At 49.6% G+C, this 17,192-nt stretch overlaps 1 protein-coding gene across 2 annotated transcripts in view; it reads left to right on the forward strand.

Moving 5' to 3' along the window:
• The first annotated feature begins 7,992 nt into the window (after positions 1-7,992).
• SLC13A5 (solute carrier family 13 member 5) overlaps positions 7,993-17,192 on the forward strand; it is a 28,431-nt gene continuing 19,231 nt past the window's right edge. Inside the window, exons 1-4 of one of the 2 annotated variants that reach the window (XM_050929612.1) lie at positions 7,993-8,248; positions 11,961-12,089; positions 13,682-13,818; positions 15,790-16,004. In XM_050929612.1, coding sequence (XP_050785569.1) covers positions 8,144-8,248; positions 11,961-12,089; positions 13,682-13,818; positions 15,790-16,004 — 586 coding nt within the window. In that variant the 5' untranslated portion in view covers positions 7,993-8,143. The remainder of the gene's footprint in view (positions 8,249-11,960; positions 12,090-13,681; positions 13,819-15,789; positions 16,005-17,192) is intronic. The other variant, XM_050929613.1, reaches the window with a different exon arrangement.

Raw genomic sequence — 17,192 nt, forward strand, 5'->3', positions numbered from 1 at the left:
TTCTGAAGAGTATTCAGATCAAATGAAACTGACATTCATGGTTGTATCTATAGGGTAAAGGACGGACTTTTAAATTGCAGGTCTCAGGAGGCTGGAGTTCTCTTACCAGCACTGCCACAGATTCTGTGTTGGCTTAGGCACATCACTTAACCTCCCTGTGCCTCAGTTTGCCCATCTGTAAAGTGGGGATATGAATAGCAAGGGTTTTATAAGGCTTAATTCATTAATGGTTGTAAAGTGCTTTGAAAGACTCCAGAAAGGTGGCTCTGTAGAAACACAGTGCACCACTGGCCTAATCCAACACCTATTAATGGAAGCTGAGCCGTTTAGTCCAAAGGTTTTGGATCAGGCCCCTGTATTTGTTTTTGTACTGAATTTAAAGTTTTTGCTTTGTTGACTCTTGCTAGGTGTCACGCTATTCTATGGAAGAACATCCCAGTCTAGCCCAAATAGTCTCCAGCTTCCAAACAGTCCTTTAATGGCGGTTAAAGGCCGGGGGAGTCCATGGCTCAGCTTTGAAAACCCTGCCCTGCCCTTAGCGTAGTGCTGACTTGCAGGAAGTGGTTCTTCATATGCCTGCATGGTGGAGTCATTCATGCTGCTGTGGGTTTCAGGTCTGTGGGAGGGTCTGGCTAAAGCCCGTTTTGAAACCTAACCAACTCCTGGTGCTTTGGCTTTGCAAGCTCAGCCGTGTCTCTGCAGCAATGCGAACAGTTGTGGGTGCCCCTTAGCCTGTGAGCAGCCAGGGACCAGGCTCATGTGGGCCATGTGAAAGAGCTGCCATTCTCACAGAATCCTGGGATCCGGCCAACACCGGTGTCTCTATGCATGCACAGGCTGAGGGGGATGGGGACAGGAGGGAGAGCTGCCAAATCAAATATGTTCGTCTCAGCCAGAAGCGCTAGCAACCTCCCAAGAGCCGCTCCCGGGCATGGGTGGCATTGTAAGCCACTGTCCTTCCCCATTCTGTCCAATCACACTCCCTCAGCCTCTACCCCTGCTAAACACTTCAGTAGGCTGGAAGTTATCTGGCCCTAGCTGTCTCCTTTATTTTAATTTGTTCTGTGTACCCACCGTCCACATCTTCTCTAATCTATGTTTTTATATAGATAAGTTTCAATACCAGGTCCAATCCTGATGGGCTAGACTGACCCATGTGACAGATGGGTTAAACTTGGGCCATTGCCTCTTACACAGAGAATTATCTGACACAGTGAAATAAAAGTATCAGAGGGGTAGCCGTGTTAGTCTGGATTTGTAAAAGCAGCAAACAGTCCTGTGGCACCTTATAGATTAACAGACGTATTGGAGCATGAGCTTTCGTGGGTGAATGCATCTGACAAAGTGGGTATTCACCCACGAAAGCTCATGCTCCAATACGTCTGTTAGTCTATAACAGGGGTCGGCAACCTTTCAGAAGTGGTGCGCCGAGTCTTCATTTATTCACTCTAATTTAAGGTTTTGTGTGCCAGTCATACATTTAAACATTTTTAGAAGGTCTCTTTCTATAAGTCTATAATATATAGCTAATTAATTGTTGTATATAAAGTAAATAAGGTTTTAAAAATGTTTAAGAAGCTTAATTTAAAATTAAATTAAAATGCAGAACTCCCTGGACCAGTGGCCAGGACCCGGGCAGTGTGAGTGCCACTGAAAATCAGCTTGCGTGCCACCTTCGGCACATGTGCCATAGGTTGCCTACCCCTGGTCTATAAGGTGCCACAGGACTCTCTGCTGCTTTTAGTGAAATAAAACATTATCTGGGGAGGTGTTTAAAGGCATGGAGGATCTAGTTTAAATGGGAAGGGGAGGGATTGGCTTGCTGGGGTTATAGCAACGATGGGATAGGGAGCTTCTTCACTTCTCTGCGTTATGGGTTCTGATTCAGCCGGCCACTAAGTGATTGAAGGCTCGTTCAGTCTAGCAGCTGCTTGGAGGCTCATGTGTAATGGCTTGTTTGGTTTCTGTGCACTTCCTAGTGGAGAGAGAGATCCACATCACAGTTGGTGCCACTTAGCACCCTTGTTGGCAGCCTCAGCAGAGAGGTCAGGCAGTGGATGGGCCCCTGTAGGTGGCCTGACCCAGGTCACCCTGGGGCTGTTTGAGGAAACTTACTCATTGCCCATGCAAACTTTTGCCACCACTGAACGGAATTTAAGAAACAAAGTAAAGTGAGCCACATCCTCCACTGGTGTAAATTGGCATTGCTCCATTGACTTCAATGGATCTCTGCTGGTTTCCTCCAGCAGAGGATCTGGCCCTAAAGGTGGTAATAACTCCAGAAGAAACTGTGATCTGTTTTTCTGAGATTGGCACAGTCAACTCCCAATGGCTTTAATTACCAGTAAGTCTAATTAATTTTCGTGGACAGGCAAGATTGTAAGTCTGAATTTTGCAAGCAGGGTGCCTAAAGTCCATGTCCAGGCACGTCAGTAGAAGAGGCCTGGTTTTCCAAATAAGCTGGGCATTTGCAGTCCCATTGGCTTCAGTGAAGTTGGTGGGTGCGCATCACTCCTACAGGTCAAAGCGTTTAGTGATGTGCCTAACCTAGATTTTGAAGCCTAATTTTAGGCATCTAAGTTTGCAAATGCAGGCCTTAGTTCTGCCATGGGTCCTGCCTTATAAGATGTTGTGTCTGGCTGGCTCCTGGCAATATTGCAAAGCTGGTACTACCTGCCTGTTAAAATGGTATTGAGGCAGATCTCTGTTTTTGTTCTGTCCTGTTGGAGATAGGGTCTGAATTTTATAGCTGCCCCCTCTCTTTCCCCCAAATTCAGCAGTGTCTGGACTCAGGATTTTGGTTCTAAGCTCTCGCTCTAGTTCAGCTGCAACTGGTCACGCAGAATTCAGCCCCTTCATAAACTCCAAGAGTTATGGTAAGGTCACATCTTTTCAGGTGGATCCATCTGTCTAGATTACTCTCTGCCAGTTTCTTCTTTTGCTCCTCATCTGTTTCTCCCCATAGGGATCCTACTCCCTCTCTCCCTTAATTTTTTCCTATCTCTGGAACTGCCCAAGACCAACTGCTATCCAACACTGCAGGGAACTTTGTGCTTCCAACATTCCTTCCCTTTCTTTTCCTATTGAAGACATAACACTCCATTTTTTTATTCAAACCACAGTAGACAGGAGGATCGTTCCATTATCCATGTGTCTCCTTTTGCATATCTTGTACCTCTTGCTCTGATTTTTCCATTGGTCAATCAATGAAGATTCCAAGTCTCAATTACTTGGGATTTTTGTTCCTTTTCATAGAATACAGGCAGTTAAATTATCTAAGGCATGTTGAAGACTGGTTTGAATGAAGCCTCAAGGCCCCTCTGTAGTAGATGGGGAAACTGAGGCACAGGTTGGCTAAGTGAATTGCCCAAGGCCACATGAGGACTCCTTGTCAGAACAAGGAATAGGAGCAGCCTCCTCAACCAAGATTTTTTCTCTGTATTGATTTAGCTAGTCCATTAAAAGGCATCTCCTACTACTTGGTTGGTTTTGTCTTTGTATTCTGTGTTTACTGGGCGAGCACAATTGCTGCCTCTCCACCGAAGCCACAGGCCAGTTAACTATGTTTGTATTAGTTGCTTGGGTACAGCAAACAGTACAGCTTCTATAAGGACAGGTTTCAGAGTAGCAGCCATGTTAGTCTGTAAGGAGTTACCTATTTGCAGTTAGGTTTCAGATTAGCAGCTGTGTTAGTCTGTATCCGCAAAAAGAACGAGGAGTACTTGTGGCACCTTAAACTAACAAATTTATTTGAGCATAAGCTTTTGTGGGCTACAGACCTCTTCATCAGATGCATAGAATGGAACATATAGTAAGTGTGTGTGTATGTATGTGTGTATTTATATATATATATATATATATATATATATATATATATATATATATATATATATATATATACACACACACACACACACACACATACAGGACATGAAAAGGTGGGAGTAGCCATACCAACTCAAGAGGCTAATTAATTAAGATGAGTTATAATCAGCAGGAGAAAAAAAACTTTTGTAGTTATAATCAAGATGGCCCATTTCAGACAGTTGACAAGATGTGTAAGGATACTTAACATGGGGAAATGTATTCAGTTTGTGTAATGATTCAACCATTCCCAGTCTCTATTCAAGCCTAAATTAATGGTATCTAGTTTTCATATTAATTCAAGTTCAGCAGTTTCTCTTTGGAGTCTGTTTTTGAAGCTTTTCTGTTGCAAAATTGCCACCTTTAGTCTGTTACTGAGTGACTAGACAGGTTGAAGTGTTCTCCTACTGGTTTTTGAGTTTTATGATTCCTATATCAGATTTGTGTCCATTTATTCTTTTGTGTAGAGACTGTCTGGTTTAGCCAATGTACATGGCAGAGGGGCATTGCTGACACATGATGGCATATATCTCATTGGTAGATGTGCAGGTGAACGAGCCCCTGATGGCGTGGCTGACGTGATTAGGTCCTATGATGGTGTCACTTGAATAGATATGTGGACAGAGCTGGCATCAGGCTTTGTTGCAAGGATAAGTTCCTGGGTTAGTGTTTTTGTTGTGTGGTGTGTGGTTGCTGGTGAGTATTTGCTTCAGGTTGGAGAACTGGTCTGTCTCCCAAGAGCTTCTGACACTTTTATCTGCTGCTGGAGACTGGACACATGAATGCAGGTTTGAGCTGATTCCAGCTCCCTTTCAGCCTCCCCACTTTTGTGGAATCTTTTCTGGGCTCATTATGTCACCCAGACGGGCTGCTGCTGGGGCTCCAGCCTGCTACTCACTTCCTTTGTGGGCATTCATCGTTTTAACAAGCAGAACAGAGCGTCTCCTTTTGTGACTCTGAGCCTGGAGTACCTGGTCATAGAGGCCAAAACCTGCCAACTTAAGTCATCAGCAAAGCCCTTTCAGAGGGCGTGCAGTTACTCACATGAGGCGCCCCAGTGGCTGCACTGGCCCTGCATCAGGGTTTGCAGGATTAGATCCACAAGTCCTTGTTCCCCATAGCAATGCACTTCCGATTGTTGTTGACACCTGTGTGCGAAGCAGGAAAAATGCCACTCCACCAGAATTCTCCACTCTCTCAAAGCGGCGCAAAGCAGTGGAGAATCAGACCCCTTGGTCGTCACTTGAGCAAAGCTCCCTCCAAGTGAAAAGGACCTGGCATGGCCCCAGGATAGCCATGTTTCAGCGCAGCTGAGCCGTGCCCACATTGGAGTAGAGCTCACGCTAACTGGAAGCATGCGTTTAAACGCTTTTCTTGCTTGCAGGATCCTAGCACAGTTTCCATGAGCAACGTGGAGAAGGTTTTTCTTGTAACTGTTAGTCTCTAAGGTGCCACAAGGACTCCTCCTTGTTTGTGCTATAAATGACAGCCCGCAGCTGAAACACTCAGAGGTCTGCTAGCCAGCATGGCTTTATAACATGAGTTAGTAATAACAGCCCAGCTAACATCAGCCATGAATATGATAATTGCTTGCATGGTTTCAACTGTCATGTTGGCAAAACCTGGCTTAGCCCCCTTCCCCTTCGATCACAACATAACTCCTCTTTTCAGGCAGCTAACGTGGGTAACATGATGGCACTCCAGGGCGTTCAGTGAGCTGTCATGCAAGTGGAGAGATAGTTTCTGCCACAGAGACAAGGTGTATGAGCTAATCTCTTTTATTGGACCAATTTCTGGTCTGTTCTGACCTGAAGAAGAGCCGGGTGTAAGCTGGAAAGCTTGTCTCTCTGCGCAACAGGTGGTCCAATGAAAGAGATTAGCTCACCCACGTTGTCCCTCTAACAGCCTGGGACCAGCAGGACACCACCGCTGCATACAAAGTTTCTGCTGTGCAGCCACGAGGGGGCTCTATGAAGCAAACAGCCCTGGCTCCTTCTTACCAGTGTCCCTGTAGGGAAGGGGGGCAGGAAAAGTGGAGGGGGGGGGAGCTGAGCAAAGGAGAAGATGGAGCGGGGGCTGCCCGGCTGCAGGAGAAGAGGGCTGGCAAGGGTGGTCGGAGAAGGGGAGGGGGCTTGGAGTTGCCATGTGCCCTGGGCGATCAATGCTTTGTACTAGTAGGTTGCTCGAAGGAGTTTGATCCCAGTCCCTGATCATTCCCCCAGCGGACTCTTCTCAACGGGAGCCAGAGAGCAGGCAACCAGCCAGGGCAGAGATTCCCCATCACCCCCCCCCCACCCCCATCATTACAGGGCCTGGGAAAGGCAGCTCGCAAGAGTACTCGGGGCTGGTGGCTGCATTGCCTATGGTCCCAAGTCCCACCGCCCCCAGGTTACTGGGGGTGGGTGGGTTTGGAGGGGGGGCTGGTTGAGGGGAGGCCTGGCTCAGGATCAGCCCCTACACACACGCCCCCGGTCCCGGGAGGACCATGGGCACAGGGGGCTGCGTGGGATGGGGGCTGGCGAGAACTAGGTGGGTGCCTGGCTGGTACATGATTCCCCTCCCCACACGCTGCCATTGGCACGGGGCAGGAATGTGTGCACGGGGAGAGGGGAGGCTGGCACATGATCCCTGCCCCACGGGCACGGGATGGTGCTGGACGGGAAGGGGAGAGCTGGGGGCCGTGTTGGCGTTTGACACGTGATCCTGCCACTCCCCCCCCTTGGGGCTGTGAGTGGCTCACAGGGAGGGGGCGGGTTGCAGGGGGGTGTGTGCGTGGCTCACGGGGAGTTAGACGGGGGCAGCGGGGGGGGGTTGTGCCCGGTTGACAAGGGGTAGTGGGCGGGGACTCATGGGGGGTAGCGGGGGGGCTGTGCGTGGCTCGCGGGGGGGGGTTAGACGGGGGTAGAGGGGGGGTTGTGCCCGGGTGACAAGGGGTAGCGGGCGGGGACTCATGGGGGGTAGCGGGGGGGCTGTGCGTGGCTCGCGGGGGGGGGTTAGACGGGGGTAGAGGGGGGGTTGTGCCCGGGTGACAAGGGGTAGCGGGCGGGGACTCATGGGGGGTAGCGGGGGGCTGTGCGTGGCTCGCGGGGGGGGGTTAGACGGGGTAGCGGGGGGATGTGCGTGGCTCACGGAGGGTAGCGGGGGGCGCTGTGCGTGGCTCACGGGGGGGTTAGACGGGAGTAGCGGGGGGATGTGCGTGGCTCACGGGGGGCAGCGGGGGGGCTGTGCGTGGCTCGCGGGGGGGGGCTAGACGGGGTAGCGGGAGGGGGCAGCGGGGGGGCTGTGCGTGGCTCGCGGGGGGGGTTAGACGGGGTAGCGGGAGGGGGCTGTGCCCGGCTCACAGGGGGGCAGCGGGGGGGGCTGTGCGTGGCTCACGGGGGGGTTAGACGGGAGTAGCGGGGGGATGTGCGTGGCTCACGGGGGGCAGCGGGGGGGCTGTGCCCGGCTCACAGGGGGGCAGCGGGGGGGGCTGTGCGTGGCTCGCGGGGGGGATTAGACGGGGTAGCAGGAGGGGGCTGTGCCCGGCTCACGGGGGGCAGCTGGGGGGGGCTGTGCGTGACTCGCGGGGGGGGGGGTTAGACGGGGTAGCGGGAGGAGGCTATGCCCGGCTCACAGGGGGGCAGCGGGGGGGCTGTGCGTGGCTCGCGGGGGGGGTAGACGGGGTAGCGAGAGGGGGCTGTGCCCGGCTCACGGGGGGGGCAGAGGGGGGCTGTGCGTGGCTCGCGAGGGGGGTAGACGGGGTAGCGGGAGGGGGCTGTGCCCGGCTCACAGGGGGGCAGCGGGGGGGGCTGTGCGTGGCTCGCGGGGGGTGGGGTAGACGGGGTAGCGGGAGGGGGCTGTGCCCGGCTCACGGGGGGGGGGTTAGACGGGGTAGCGGGAGGGGGCTGTGCCCGGCTCACAGGGGGGCAGCGGGGGGGCTATGCCCGGCTCACGGGGGGGCAGAGGGGGGCTGTGCGTGGCTCGCGGGAGGCAGCGGGGTGTGTGTGTGCCTGGATCACTGAGAAGGGGGTTAGACGGGGCGGGGGGGTAGAGGAGGGGCAGCGGGGGGGCTCCCTCTGGTGGCGGGGCGCTGTGCCCAGCAGGGCGAGGCAGCGGCCCCGGCACTGAGGTCACTGCGGTGCAATCAGGCGGGGGGTGAGGGGGGGGCCGGGCCGGCCGGTGTATTTAAACCACCATCTGCAGCCAGGTCCCTCTCACTCGCTCGCTGCCCTCCTCCGCTGCCGCTGCGCTGGGCTCGGACCCCCCGCTCCACGCCGTGGGACCCCCCCCCCGCCGGACCATGGCCCCGCCGTGCCTGAGACCCCTGCTGAGATTCAAATCCTTCGTCGTCCTCTTCTGCACGCCGCTGCTGCTGCTGGCGCTGCCCCTGCTCGTCCCCACCAAGGTAAGCGGCTGGCGGGGGGGTCCGGATCGCTGGGAGCTGCCGCCTCGGGACCGGCCAGCCGGTGTGTGTGTGTGTCCGCGCATAGGTCACTTTTCGCTCTCCAGCTTTCTCGGGTTTCCCTCCGGGAGAGGGACCCCCCCCCCTTTGTTAACTGCACCCGCGATGCCCAGGGGGATGCTGGAGTCTAGTGCGGAACAGCCGCTTGCTCCCCGATGTCAGCTCGCTAGCGCTATGGGGGCTCCCCCTGGGGCTGCTCCTTGCCCATGCCCACGGGGCAGGCAGGGACTTCAGATCGGGCCATGACCACGGCCCGGCTGGGGCCACGTTTTCAGAAGCGCTCAGCACCCAGTAGCAATTGAGGAGACCAATGCTGCATCCCTTCCAGCGCCAGCCAGGACTTCTGGCCACTTCGCCAGGGGTGTCCTCACTAAGGGCATGCCAGCTCCCAAGTTACCTCACAGTCCCTGGGTTGCTGCAGCCTTTCATTCACTGAAAGGACAATGCATGGATTTCTGCCCAGAAATCTGGAGCGGAATTTGTTTAAATAAATCCAATTTGTTGACTCAAACAGTTCAAATGGAGGGAGGAGGAGGGTTGTTTTTTACCTTTTACTTCCTGAAATATAGTTCTTCTTTGGGTGATCAGGTTAGTAAATGTCAAGTTTTAAGGACTGGATTAGGATCACTTGCAGGGTAACCTTTAAACAGGAAAAGGCATTTAGGTCCCAGTCTATAGCTCTGTCTAGGCAGTAAATGTTACAAAAAGACCCTCTGAAGTAGAATGAATGCAGTCACTGAAGGGTTATAAGAAACCTCTCAGGGCCAGGAGTGGGTCACCCACAGACTCAAACATGAAACACGCCATTTTTGCCTTTATAGTCTTACAACTTTGATACCACAAAGACATTGTTTCAAGTTTAGGCTCATGTGTGTTGATTTTTGTCAGAAGCATCCACCTCCGCTAGTGGTTAGACTCCTGGCTTTACCACTGACTTGCTGAGTTGACACCTCTGTGCCTCAGTTTCCCCATCTGTAAAATGAGCATAACACAGGCATGTTATAAGGTTTGAGATTTGTAAAGTCCTTTGAGATCCTCTCATGAAAATCTATGTAGGTGCATTATTAACTTGGTGCAGCGAGAAGTAAAACCTGCCTGATGATTCAGTGCTGTCACACCAGTTGTACCCTGGCATAATTTGATTTCAGTGGAATTATGCCAGTGCAGAGCTGGAGTAAGGCCACGTAGGATCAGGCCTTTTATGTTTTTTGTCTCTTTTTGGTAAAATTTGAAACCCATGTCTGCAGCAAATATTCTAGTCTGGCATAGCTTTTAGGGTCTGTTCTAATAATAATGTTACAACTATTCATTTGTGATTGACCTACATTGCTCGGCATATTTTAAACTCCAGAAAAACCTCAGGCATGTTTGTCAACAAAAAAGGCACCCTTTTTGGTTTACCTGTCTAATAACAGTCCTGCCTTTTGGTCAGCTCGAGAGACTCCAGTGGAAGAGAAATTCCTATGAGTTGAGGGGTGTGTGTGTGGGGGGGGGGACTTCATAGATATGGTTTAAAGATTAAAAGCTCTAGATGGATAGCAAATATTGTAGGATCAATGCCAAAGCTTGTGATGGGGCTGTGGTATGCAAGAGTAGCAATACAGACTTCAATAAATAAGCTTGTAATTATAAAATTTATAATTTAATGAGAGTCTAGTGAGGTATTTTGTATTCAGGTATCTGTATTCAGCTGAAACATTGTGTCATCTTAAAAGGAGCTTACAGGATTGCATAACAGTTTACTAGAATTCATCAGTGGTCACTTTCACAACTGCCCTCCAAGAGGACAGATTGTTATGTTTTTTTTGTCCCTGTTCAAAGAAGCAAAATCAACATTCTGCAGTTGTTGGCGTTAATCATGACTATATTTTTCTAACCTTAGTGCTTGCTTTTCAGTTTTCTAAACCGGACTGTGCTTGAATTGCCTGTGTCTATAAGAGTTAATTTATAAGCATTGCTGTCTTCTTGAACTTTCAGTAAATTATTTACTCCACATTCTAAATAACCAGTGCTTCTATTGTGAGATTAATATTCTTCTTCAGACCCTCAGAGCGCTTTCTATTTTTCACACAGTGGCCAAATGCAATCACATATGATAAATTCTAACACTTAGCTACTGCTGCAAAACCTAGAATCACATTATAAAGTCATAGAAACCTTAATTAAGTCTATTCCCTTGATATCTCTCCTGTACTCTAGCCTGTGCAGAATTGTTCTTTACAGAGCATACTCAGTAGATAACCTCCTTCTAAGTTGATCATTATTTCCAATTACTTGTAAATAACAATTTCTGCTCATATAAAGAGCTTCTCAGCAAAAATGAGCAACACATGCCGGCTTATAAAAACACCTTACAGCACATTTGTGAATATCAACTTCCAGCCTGTTTGTTTTGCGCCCCCTGCCCATCCTTAAGACCCTACAAACTGTTATTTTAAACAAAAGCAAATTGTGAACTATGGAGCATTTACACCTGAGCCAAAATAATGTTTGCAGTCAGTTAATAAATACTTACTTCTCATAAGAAAATTGAATTTACAAACCCTAGCATCACTAGGCTATAAAAATGTCTCAGCAACAGTTTAACAGGACATTTTTAGACATTTCTAATCCAGATAACCCTAGGGTGACCAGATAGCAATTGTGAAAAAACGGGACATGGCGTGGGGAGTAATAGGCACCTGTATAAGAAAAATCCCCCAAAACGGGACTGTCCCTTTAAAAATGGGACATCTGGTCACCCTAGACAATCTCCATGTTAAGAAAACATTATAATTTCAGAGAAACAATTTAATACCTATAATATAATGATCCTCAGTCAGATGAAAGATTTTTCAAGTGACTACTAGTGATTTTTGGTATCTCAATTGTCAAGTGTCCAACCTGAGACACCTTAAGGAGGCCTGATGTTCAGAAAGTCAGCATCTGCCCTGTGAAAATCAGGCCCCTTTTTAAGTGTCTGAAGATGCGCACCTAAAAACAGACATCCAAAATCATGAATTGCCTCTAAACATCTTGGCTAGTAGGCATGGAAGCTCCTGCTTGAATCAAATGCCAATTGAAAGCTGAACATGTAAGTTAGCCATATGTTTGCATTTCTATGGAAATTCTGGTTTTTCCACACCCTAAGCTTTGGCCTGAAGTCCTTGTGCATTTAAAACGCCCCTAGCTTTGCCCATGCATTGTTTTCCAGGCCGGGCTTTAGGATGTGATGTGAATGTTCACTTAAGCTAGTTTCTGAGTAACTGGTTAAGCTGTAAAGATCAAATGTCTCTTTCAGGATTTGGCTTCTTGTGGAGATGGGCCTGGATCCAATTAAATGCAATGGGGAGTTGAAGGTATTCGGCACCACTCAGGATCAGGCCCAAAATTCACTTTGAGAGTGAAATCCTGGCCCCATTGAAGTCTGTGGGAAAACTTCAATTGAGTACATTTTTACTTTTAAAATTTACCAGATTGCACCAGGTGGGTGTCTAAGAATCTTTTCTTGGAGTAGAAGATAACAACACTCCTATTAAAAAAACTCTTTTCCCTCCCCTAAGAGACCATTTGATTAGAGCGCTGCTATTTATATCCTGGGATCTATTGGCGGACCCTGTGCATTCAGCACTCATTTGATTTCCTGTGCTTAAACCCTTGTTTGCTTGTATTCCAGGAGGCCAAGTGTGGCTATGTCATCATCCTTATGGCTGTGTACTGGTGCACAGAGGTCATCCCATTGGCTATCACAGCTCTCCTGCCTGCTATATTATTTCCTATGTTTGGAATCCTGGAGTCTAAAAAGGTAAGAATTGATTCTAGATCAGCCTCAATTTAAGCATAAACTTCAGGGGCCCAGACCAGACTAGACCAGCGTACTCCAATGCACCAATGTTTCTGTGCCTGTCACATTTGCTGAGTTGCTTTTCATCATGAAAGTAGCACTGATAATATCACCTTGTGTGGTTGACACTGCTGCCCCTAAATTCTGGTGCAGGTAAGGATCTAGTTAGATTTCATCTCCTTATCGGTTTTACTGAGAAGATTTGAGCTGGAGTGAGACTTTAACAGTCAAATCCTGGAAGCAAGTTTTTAAAATGACATTCTAGCAATCGTATGCAGTGTAGCTGTATTGGTTCCAGGATATTAGAGATACAAGGTGGGTCGGGTAATATCTTTTATTAGACCAACTTCTGCTGATGAGAGAGACAAGCTTTCGAGCCAGACATGTGGCTTGAACAGGGGCGGCTCTATGTATTTTGCCGCCCCAAGCACGGCAGGCGGGCTGCCTTTGGCAGCTTGCCTGTGGGAGGCCCTCGGTCCCGCGAATTCGGCGGCAGCCTGTGGGAGGTCCGCCAAGACGTGGGACCAGCAGACCCTCCACAGGCATGCCGCCAAAGGCAGCCTGCCTGCCGCCCTCGCGGCAACCGGCAGAGCGCCCCCTGCGGCTTGCCGCCGCAAGCACGTGCTTGGTGTGCTGGTGCCTGGAGCTGCCCCTGGGCTTGAATGCTTGTCTCTCTAACTGACAGAAGTTGGTCCAATAAAATATATTATCTCACCCACCTTGTGTTCTAGCTTCACTCACTTCGGGTCTTTGGCGGCGGGTCCTTCACTCGTTCCAGGTCTTTGGTGGCATTGAAGGACCCACCGCTGAAGACCCAAAGCAAGTGAAGGACCCGTCTCCGAAGTGCCACTGAAGACCTGGTAGGCAACTAATTGTTAAGATTTTGGCAGCTCATCACTGGCTGAAACTCCTGAGTTCAGACTTCTGAAAAGCCAAGGGATCATTTCAAAAGCAACTCCTGATCAGGGACTGATACTTTGGGTGATCTCAGATGCTTGAGACAAGATACTTTTAGCATGGCATGTATGTAACATGCTGCCAAAGAGTTTGCTGTGTCCTCCTTTAGTAGCTGATTCTCATAGAAGATAACAGCCTACTACTTTTGCCAGCTAAGGGGCATACTATTTGAGCTGGAGTGGTGGAAGTCTGTGTTTTGGTTCTGAAAGTGCCGGGTTCAGTCCCTGATGATGATCTGTTAGGGGTAGGATTATGGGGCTGATTTTTAGAGGTACCGAGTGCCCATCTGGGCCTGAACATCTCTGAGAATCAGACAGCATATGTGCAATATTTAGAGCTACTATACTTCAGCAGTTATTTATATTTCATAAGCATCTAGTGGCTCCAACCATCAGGGCCCCTTTGCACTAGGTGCTGTGCAAACTAGATAAGAGACAGCCCCTGCCCAAAGCAGCTCAGCATCTGAATAGGCAAATAGAATTGAGAAAATGTACAAGTCAATGGGAGTGGAAAAAGGGCCAGAGTACCTTGGCTGTTGACAAATCCAGCCACCCACTTGTGAATCAGACACTAACGGGCAGTTCCTCTCATTGCAGGTGTGTATGCAGTACTTGAAGGACACCAACATGCTGTTTGTCGGGGGGCTGATTGTGGCAGTAGCCGTGGAACACTGGAATTTGCACAAACGCATTGCACTGAGGGTCCTACTGATCGTCGGAGTGAAACCCCCACTGTAAGAGGCCCTGTTACCCCTGCCTTCCTATCGATCTGTGATCAGGAGCAACCAAGCTTAGCGGAAGTGTCTTCAGATGCCAGGAGACTAGGGGGATAGCGTGAGAACTGTGGCACACAGAATGAAAGCTACAAAAGCCTCAGTTGTTTGGCTTGCTCTAGGAAGGGCATCCAGAGGTTGTGTACGCCCAGAGGAATGATGCAATGTTTGAAAGCCCAGGATGGCTGCAGAGGAAGACACTCATCATTCAGCTTCCATTGAAGTCAATGGGGAGTCTTTCTGTTGAATTAATGGCAGCTTGGTTCTGTTCTGTTCTAATCTATGTAGGTTCTTTTATTACACTCATCACTATAGAATCTGCTCAGGCCCTTAGTGCCTAGCACAGTGTGAGTTTCAAGTGCCCAGTTAAGCTCCTAACACTAAGTGTTCGTGTTTCCCATTTGGGGACGTGGTGCCCTTGGATTTGACATTCGGTTCCTGTTTGAATCTGACTTTTTGGGGAGCCAGAGTAAAACCACCACAAGCAATAGACTAGAGGTCTCCTCTAGGCCCAACCTGGGCATGAACCGGACCCAAACGCACCTTGAGGGGGCTAAGTCATTTTCTGACCTGGCCCAACCCTTCCCACAAACCTGAGTCAGTGCCACCATGGGTCAGCAGGGTGGTGGCTGCATGCACCGGTGGCTGCATGCTCTGCTCCTGCTGGCTGCCACTCGCTGCTGTGCTGACTGTGCTGCAGAGTAAGAGGTGCTGCACTCCTCAGCTCATGTGGCAGCTGAGAGGAGCAGGTCACTTAGCCACCGCCCTGCCAACCCCACAGGCAGGAGGAGAAGACCTGACCCAAGCCTGAGAGGGTCCAGGAGTTTTCCCACCTGTCCTGCCCCAGATCTGACACTGGTAGTCAGGTCCCGGTGGGTTCAGCTGTAAAGGGCTCTAGAACAGATCTTGTAAGTGTGTGTCTGAATGCCTTGATAGTCTGTTAAGGCTCAGATCCTGCCCACCTCCCACCCCCATGGCTTTGAAGTCTCACAGAATTGTTGTACTGGGGAGGCAGGCAATGGAGAGGTCACCCAGGGGGAGTAAGCCCAGCCTTTAGGCTGGGGAGCTGCCTTCCAGGGCAGCTCCTTCTTCATCTGCACAGAGGGGGCAGATGGCAAATGTTGAAGCCCCAGAAGGGGCAAGGACATGCCCAGTGGGACCAGGGCAGCATAGGAGGAGTGCAGGGGTAACAGCTGCTACTAAAGCCATGGGCAGTAATAGTGGCTATAAAGTGGCTGTGAGGGTGCTGCTCAGTCTAGGGGGTTGTGGGGATGGTTTTATTCCCCTGACACCAGCAGAGATCATCTGTGCAAATCCCCTGTGCTCAAGACACCAGGATTTGGCCCCAGTATTTAATCAGCATATCAGTGATACTGAGATCCCTGTCTCCATTTTCATGAATGCCAAAAGCCCGCACCCTGCTCCAGCCGATTATTAGCAGAGAGGAAACCATAAGTGGCGCCCATTCTGTGGCTTATTAACTCTGGGGCTGACGTTAGTGAGGGAGCGGCTGACACCACAGCTGTTCCTTGTTAGCCAGGATCCACAGCGCAAGTCGAGCTCACAATATCAGAGACTGCAATTTTCCAGATTTCCAACAATAATCAGAAGAGAGGAAGGCAACCTCACTTGTGGTTCGCTGTTGTGAAATAGCTTTTTTACGCTGGCTAAATGATAGGTGCTTACATGACAATGGAGTTACTCACAGGGAGTTGCATGGGGCTAACTACTCTGCTGGAGTGACTCCAATGAAAGCATTGAAGCTGCACCATCCAAAAATTGGGCAATGGTTTCCTTTCCTGGAACAGGTAGTACACACCAGAGTGGGGCCTGCTGTACAGGGTTGCCCGAAAGTAGATTGCGCTGGCTGGAAAGCCTAGAAAAGCTTTCATGGTTATTTTTCTTCCCTTCCCTCTGTTTCTCCATGTGCAGCCTGATGCTGGGCTTTATGGGAGTCACAGCCTTCTTGTCCATGTGGATAAGCAACACAGCCACTACCGCCATGATGGTCCCTATTGTCCAGGCTGTCTTGGATCAGATGAACAGCACAGAGCAGGACCTGACGATTACGGACCAGCCTAATGGGCAAGTGAATTCAGCGATCGAGCTGGAGGAGAAGAACTCAATGAGCCTGACGTCGGTGCAGGGTAAGGTTCCTCCGAGCAGGCCTAATCAGAGTCTGTTTCAATTGCTGTATAAAAGCCTGATTCAGAGCCTGCTGACTTCAGTGAAAAGACTTGTATCGATGTCACTGGGCTTTGGCCCGGGCCCTAAGAAAGCCAGGAGCGTTCTTATCCAGAAAGAAACCCATTAAATACATTAAGGCCCAAATTTTCATAAAATGGCCCCCAGTTCTGGGTGCCTCCCAGCTTTGGGTGCTCAGCTCTTAACAGCTGGGGCTTAATTTTCAACTGTGCCAGACACCTCCTTGACCTCACTGGGTGTTCAGAGCCTCTGAAAATTACAACCAATGGATAACATTTTCAAAAGCACCTAAGTGACTTAGGAGCCTAAGTCCCATTTTCATAAGTGACTTTGGCACTGTGGAGCCTAAGTGTCATTGAGAGTCAGTGGGATTTAGGCTCTTAAGTCATTGAAGCACATCTGAAAACTTTACCTGCTCTCTTTTTGTTTTGTCCTTGATCAGTGGCTGTTCCTTTATCAAGCAAGTTGTGAGGGAAATGATTAAATAATAAAAAACTGGCCAAACATCGACTGAACAGGAGCTGCAGCTGGTACCTGCACCCCCATGAAATGTATTCTCACCCTCATGGGGATTCTTTGCCTCTCCACATTTGACAGTCTCTTTCTTTGTATTTTGGGAATTTCTGAGACCCTGATCCTGCAATAGGCAGGATTTTTTCTGCATAGGCGGAACCCTGCACCCTTACTGAGACCTAATGTCTTCGCAGGCACAGAGGACCAGCCATGCAGAGCTCATTGTAGGATGAAGACCTAAAGTGCTTTTCAGGGGAGGAAGGACGGTCTACTCTAGAGGATAGGGCACTAGACTGGGACTCAAGAAACCTGAATTTAATTAATCAGAAAGCGAATCGGCCCCAGATTCTCTATCTGACCTCGGGTAAGTTACTTAATCTCCACTGTGCCTCAGTACCTCATCTGCAAAATGGGGTTAGTACTTCCCTGCCTCCCAAGGGAGTTGGGAGGGTAAAATCCGTGAATGTTTGTGAGGTGCTCAGATACTGTGATGCAGGACATGTAAATGCCTACACAGATTTCACTTGGCGCTTTGTAATAATGCTGCCCATTTCTAACTTCAGAGCTGTTGTAGTGGCAATGGGTTTTCTTATGGTGTTCAGTGATACACTATTAAT

Source organism: Gopherus flavomarginatus, chromosome 19 (genome assembly GCF_025201925.1).
Source record: "Gopherus flavomarginatus isolate rGopFla2 chromosome 19, rGopFla2.mat.asm, whole genome shotgun sequence".
NCBI classification, from domain to species: Eukaryota; Metazoa; Chordata; order Testudines; family Testudinidae; genus Gopherus; species Gopherus flavomarginatus.